Below are 6,347 nucleotides of genomic sequence, written 5' to 3' on the forward strand. Positions count from 1 at the left end.
CAGCTTCAGGGTCTGACTTGCCACGGTCTTCACACCCAGGGCCTTGGCAACACTGGGCAGAGGAAGAGGACAGGAATGGGGGAGCCAGGGAGAAGAGAAAGAGGGACCCAAGGATGGTTAGTGGGAGTCAGGAGGCAGTGGGTCAGTGGACGGGGGGATAGGACATAACCCCTGCAGGTGTAAGGCACTGAAAAGCCCCAGGGGCTCCCCCAAACAGCAGTGGGGGGGGAGCTTCTGATGAGGCACAGATGGTTTGAATTTGGGTAAATAGCATCATATTCTGCATAACATCAACTCCAAAGTAAGTGCCTGAAAAGATCCCAGATAGGACCCCTGCCTTCGTTCCAGGTTGCACCCTCTGTCTAGAATGCCCTCACAGCACTAGCACTGCTCTGTAGACCCAATCCTGCCCTGTCCTCAGGGTCTAGGCCACCTCCTCCAGGGAGTCCTCCAGGGGAGTACTCCATCCCCTGATCCTGTGTGGAATTCTCAAAAAGCCCATCCCTCCACCACCATGCCCATAGTAATAACCATAGTGACAACTTCTTGAGAAAGTATTAGGTGCCAAGAATTCCACAAGCATTATGTAATTCTCCCAATAATTGGGGAGAATTGGGGAGGGGGTGCTATTATCATTCAATTGCGTAGATGGGGAAACTGAGGCAGAGAATGGTGCAGTCACATGTAGAGATGCCAAGACTGCAGGCAGCATCCCTGTAACCCCACCAGCCGTTGTAACCACTGTGTTCATGGCCTTCCTGCCTCCCTGGGATGACTGCCAGTTCTGTTCCTGGTTCAGCTCTCTCACTCATCTACCTTCTCCCCCGTGTGCATGTCCGAGACCTGGACCACCTCATCCCTTCGTCCAGCATGGGACTCATGGTAGCCAAACAGTTGTTTCCTCCGTTCCAATGGTTTGCCTGCCGCAGAGGCTTCACAGCCACCAGGGAGGCTCAAGCTCTGAGTACTAGACCCAGGCAGTCAGAGGATATTCCCGCCTGGACTCAGAGACTGCCACATATATCTACTGTATCTCTATCAATATCTACTGGGAGCTGTGGTGGCATAGTGCCTAAGGCATTTGGCCGCTAACCAGAAGGCTGGCGGTTCAAACCCACCAGCCACTCCTCGGAAGGAAGGTTGGGCAATTTACTTCCATAGTGATACCGCCTTGGAAACCCAAGAAGGGGTTGCTGTGACTCTGATCCAACTCGAGGGCAATGGGGTGAGACTCCAGCTACACACTGAGATGCTGGGTGTAAAACCATTTCCCAGCCTCCCTTGCAGCTAGGTGTGGCTGTCACTTAAGTTCTGGCCAGTGAGATGTAAGTGGAAGCTTTTTGTCTGTCCTTTAAAGGGACATCCTACCTGATGGAGTGTGGATATGATAGCTGGTGCTCAAGCAGCCATTGTGGGCCATGAAGCTAAGGATGGTGAGACAGCAAACTGGAGCTTCATGGAGCCGCCATTTGTCCCGGACTGCCCACCTCCAAGCCTTTTTTTTTTTTTTAAATATATAAGGAGAGGAATAAAGTTCGGTTTTGTTTAAGCTGTTGTTACTTTGGGCTTCTATGCAGTGTAGCCAAACCAAATCCTAACTCTCCGTCATCTGTCAAAGGTCTGCAGGTGGGATAGGAACTCCTTGCAAGCGAGGGCTGTGTTTCTTCACCACCCTCTCCTCAGGACCAGCCTGCATCTCACACTTATGGGCGGCTCACTAACTAAGGGTTGGAAAAGTCAATAAACCATGATGGCAACAGCATGGGGAAGTGTGACATCACAGTAAAGAGACACACAGATGTGGGTTCCAGGTCCAGCTGTGCAACTCTGGAACCAACGTGTCAGTGTCTTCACCCGTGAGATGGGCTGACTGACGTGAGGACCTGCCTCACAGCCAGCACGGAGGGGGGGCTCCAAGCCGAGTGCCCAAGGCTTGATGGACATGCAGCTACTCACCTGGTAATCTTGGGCAGGGAGACCAGCTTGCCGGCAGCAGTGGCAGCATGGAAGCTGTGGGCACCGATGGTCTCCATGGCAATGATGGGCACGTCCTCCCAGCCAACCTCCTGCAGCCCCTGGACCACTCCACACAACAGGCCCCCTCCGCCCACGGACAGCACAATGGCCCCCGGCTTTGCACTCAGCGTCTCCTTCAGCTCTTTCACGATGGAGGTGTGGCCTTCCCTGCAGGGGGCGGGGAGAGGAGGCAGGTCAGAGTCTGCATGAGCTCATTCCAGGCAGCTGAGGGGACTAGTCTTCCCCACTGCACCCTGATCCCCACTGCCACACCTGTGTCTTTGCTGAGGACTTCCTCTGGCCACTGAGGCTGCCCACACGTGTATCAACTGGAGATGCCAGGACACTAGCAGCCCCCGAGAGCAGCTTTCTACCAATGATGGGCATTGGTGAATACATGCCCTGCTCCTTCTCTGTCGGGTGGGATAACTGAAGTACAGGTTCTGCACTGGCTTCTAGGGTTCCCCAAAAGGATTAGGCCCCAGGTGCCCTGAGCAAGTGTCTGCTCAGGAACATGTCCGTTACCTGCCTCCTTCCTGACTCTCAACTCGTGTTTCCTGGAATCACCTCCCATCATGGACTAAACTATGCCTTCCCAAAACACATGTTGGAATCCCAACCCCTGTAACTGCAATGAAGCCTGTTTGGAAATAGAGTTTTCTTTGTTATGTGATTCAGATAGATCTGAGCAGGTGGGGTCTAGACCTAATCACTTCTGAGCTGTAAAAAGGGTCGATCACACACAGTGACACACACACACATGAGGATGGTCTACATGCCAAGGAACAGTGAGGCTCACGAGAAGCCACCAGAAACCGGGAGAGAGAATCCACGCTGCTGAGACTCTGAATTGAACTTTTAGTGTTCAGAACTGTAAGGAAACAAATTTCTGTTCTTGAAAGCTACCCCTCGTGGCAGTTCTGGGATGACGGCATTAGGAAACCAAGACTCCTCCTGAAAAAACTGCTTTCCCTGGAATTCTTGTCTCAGGGTCTGTCTTTAGAGGAACCCAACCTCGATGCCTGTGTATCTGCGTGTACATGTGTCTGACTGCTGTGTGCAGCTCTAGAGACTGGCATTTATGTGTGTGGACTAGCTGTGCCCGTGTGCGAGTGCTTCTGGGGAGGGGACAGGGCCTATGTGCACACCTGTATAAGTGCTGGGCATGACAGGGTGACAGTGTGCATTGTGGCAGGTGCCTGAGCAGTGGCATGAGAGGTGGCCGCCAATGATGCTAGGGGTCCCTAGGATCCACGTACCAGATGAGGGGATCATCAAAGGGGGGGATATAGACCCAGCCTGGGCTGTTCCTCACCAGGGCCTTGGCCAGATCAACTGCCTCATCCAATGTCTGCAAGAGCACAGAAGAGATGGGAGAGTGAGAGGACCTGGGGGAAGCTTCCCCCACCACCAGGTCCCCCCATGGCCCCTGCCTTGACATGGCACTCACCTCACCTACCACCTTGACTATGGCGCCTTCATTCTTGAGCCGCTCAATGGTGAGAGCAGGTGTGGTGCTGGGCACAACGATGGTAGCAGGGATGCCCAACTTCCTGGCAGCATAGGCGGCTGCCATGCCCGCATTGCCCGCTGCCAGGGATGGGTGTAGGAGACCATGTCGGCATGGGAGGGCCTGGGAGCCTAGTCTGGGACTGCTCACCTCCCACTTGGGACTCCGTCCACCCCCCAATTCCAAATTAGGAATGCTACAAATGTTTGCATCCTCTCATAGCGGGGAGATCAGGGCCCAGAGAAATGGAGTGCCTGGCCCGGGACAGGCAGAGGCAGGAAGACTGCAAGTCACTTACCTGAGGAGCAGACGAAATGCTCACAGCCTTGCTCAGCCCACTGTGGAGATAAGGTGGGAAGAGGTCAGTCCACCTCCTAGTCTGAGCCTGGGCTCTTCTCTCCCACCTGGAATGCCCTCTGGAAGATTCCAGCTTACATTGGCTTGTTCTGCACTGCCTGAGCCTCCACGACTACATGTGGCTCATGGGAGGGTGAAGGACAGGCAGCTGACTAATGGCCCAGGGATCAGTCCATCAAGGGGCTCTCATGAAGGGCACCCCTTAACCAGAAGCAGTGCTAACAGTGAGGGCTCAGTCCCTATGAGGGTGGTGCCCCATCCTGGGCTTACTTAGACGGCACACAGCACTGGCCCTGGCCTCCCCAGGGAGGGGAACTTGCCCCCTGCCCAGCTGGTGTGGACACCTGTCCTGTACCGTCTTGCAGAGATGCCCGATGCCCCGAATCTTGAAGGAGCCAGAGGGCTGGGAACTGTCCATCTTGAGGTAGACACTGGTGCCCGCCACCTTGGACAGGGACATGCTGTCCCGGATGGGGGTCTTCACGTGCAGGGCCTCTCCGGACATCATTGCTGGGGGGAAAGAAGGAGACCCAGAGGGTCAGCAGAGCTGGCCCTGGGGTCAGCACTTGCCCCGCAATGGGCAGCATGGCTGGGGCAACCCCTTCCGTTATTCCTCGGGGGACCAAGGGACAAGTCCAGATGATAGCATCACGGAGACCTGGGTTGATATCTGAACATTGCCACCTACTTACCATGTGACATCAGACAAGTCACCTCTTTCTCAGTCTCAGCTTCAGCAAAGCAAGGGTAAGAGTCACCATCACCTCCAACACACACACACACGTGCACACACACACACACACTCACACACACCCTTTGCTGGGAGGCTGTGAAGATCAGAAGTGACATTCAGACTTTTGCAGCCTTTTTTTTTCCCCCTAAATTTTATTTATTTTGTGGTTGAGAACTTAGACCAATTCAACAGCTTCTATATGTTCGGTTCCGTGACAATGATGACGTTATTCGAGTGGTGCGTCCCTTCTCACCCTCCTTTTCTGAGTTGTTCCTCCCCCACTGACATGAACTCACTGGCCCCTAAGCTTCCCATCCAATCTTTTAAGTTGCTGTTGTTGATTTGATTGCATTGAGATAGATCTGAAAAGAACACAGTACTCTGGGCCGACCGTTTCTACCATGAAGATAAACTATTGTTTGGCTTTAAGACGGCTCCAGGGAATATTTTTGGTCTAAGGTTTAACGATTATCTCAGGGCAATAGTTTCAGGGGCTCATCCACCCTTCATAGCTCCAAGAAGTCTAGAGTTCGTGGGAACTTTAAATTCTGTTTTGCAGTCCTCCCCCCTTTTGATCAGGATTCTTCTATGGAATCTTTGATCAAAATGTTCAGTAACAGTAGTTGGGCACCATCCAGTTCTTCTGGGCTCATGGCAAAGGAGGCAGCTGTTCATGGAGGCAGTTAGCCACACATCCCATTCCCTCCTCCTGTTCCTGCCTCTCCTCCTCCTTCTGTTGCTCCGGGTGAATAGAGACCAATTGGTGTGCCTTGGATGGCTGCTTGCAAACTTTTAATACCCCAGGCACTACCTAATGAACTAGGAGCCAGAACAGAAGCACTAAACACATTATTAAACTCTCTGCTGTCAAGTGGGATCCAACTCATAGCGACCCCTCCTTGAGTTTCCAAGGTAGTATCAATAGGGAAGTAGATCACCCAATCTTCCTTCTGAGGAGTGGCTGGTGGGTTTGAACCGCCACCTTTCTGGTTAACAGCGAAATGCCTTAGGCACAATGCCACCAGGGCTCCTATACAGTAAAAGGAACTGTTAAAGTGACTTGCCCAAGGTCACACAGCTAACAAATGGGGGATAAAGGATTTGAATTCAGGTCCTTGGCTCCAGATCCCAGGCTCCGTCCAGGACACAAAGGTGTGAAGGCTCTGGGTGATTCCGAAGTTGAGGTGGCTTGAGTCCGGCCATATGCACTCATGGACATGTGACCCTTCCAGCTTCCCCTTGATTCCCCCCAGTTTGGGCTGAGCTGGGAAAGACTGGGGGAGTTGGGGGAGGGACTTTTCTGACTTTGCTCTCCCGCCATCCAGAAGGCCAGGCAAAAGTGGCTACTCCCCTTTCTGCTCCCCAAAGCATCATCTGGTCCAGGCCTGGTACCCGGGGACTCCTGGCTCAGGCATCACCCCTCTCAGATGGGGCCAGATACCCCTGGGTTAGAGGAAAGTGAGGGTGGGGTTTCAACCACCTCACTAGTCTTCTCGTTGTTAGGGGCTGTCAAGTTGGCTCCGACTCATAGCGACCCTGTGTGCCATAGAACGAAACACTGCCGGGTCCTGTGCCAGCCTCACGATCCTTGCTATACCTGAGCCCATCATTGCAGCCACTGTGTGCTTGAGGGCCTTTCCCTTTTTCACTGACCTCCACTTTATCCTTCTCCAGGGAATGGTCCCTTCTGGCAATATGACCAAAGCAGGTGAGACGAAGTCTGGCCATTCT

At 53.3% G+C, this 6,347-nt stretch overlaps 1 protein-coding gene across 1 annotated transcript in view; it reads right to left on the bottom strand.

The window, feature by feature from the left end:
- SDS (serine dehydratase) overlaps nt 1-4,391 on the bottom strand; it is a 6,018-nt gene extending 1,627 nt beyond the window's left edge. Inside the window, exons 1-5 of the mRNA XM_007938190.1 lie at nt 4,239-4,391; nt 3,825-3,864; nt 3,467-3,606; nt 3,276-3,367; nt 1,957-2,184 (exon numbers count right to left, since the gene is read on the bottom strand). Of these exons, the coding sequence (XP_007936381.1) occupies nt 1,957-2,184; nt 3,276-3,367; nt 3,467-3,606; nt 3,825-3,864; nt 4,239-4,391 (653 nt within the window). The remainder of the gene's footprint in view (nt 1-1,956; nt 2,185-3,275; nt 3,368-3,466; nt 3,607-3,824; nt 3,865-4,238) is intronic.
- Between the last annotated feature and the right edge of the window lie 1,956 nt (nt 4,392-6,347).

The sequence above is a fragment of the Orycteropus afer genome, unplaced genomic scaffold (assembly GCF_000298275.1).
Source record: "Orycteropus afer afer isolate SDZICR_OR568_19922 unplaced genomic scaffold, OryAfe1.0 scaffold00048, whole genome shotgun sequence".
NCBI lineage: Eukaryota > Metazoa > Chordata > Mammalia > Tubulidentata > Orycteropodidae > Orycteropus > Orycteropus afer.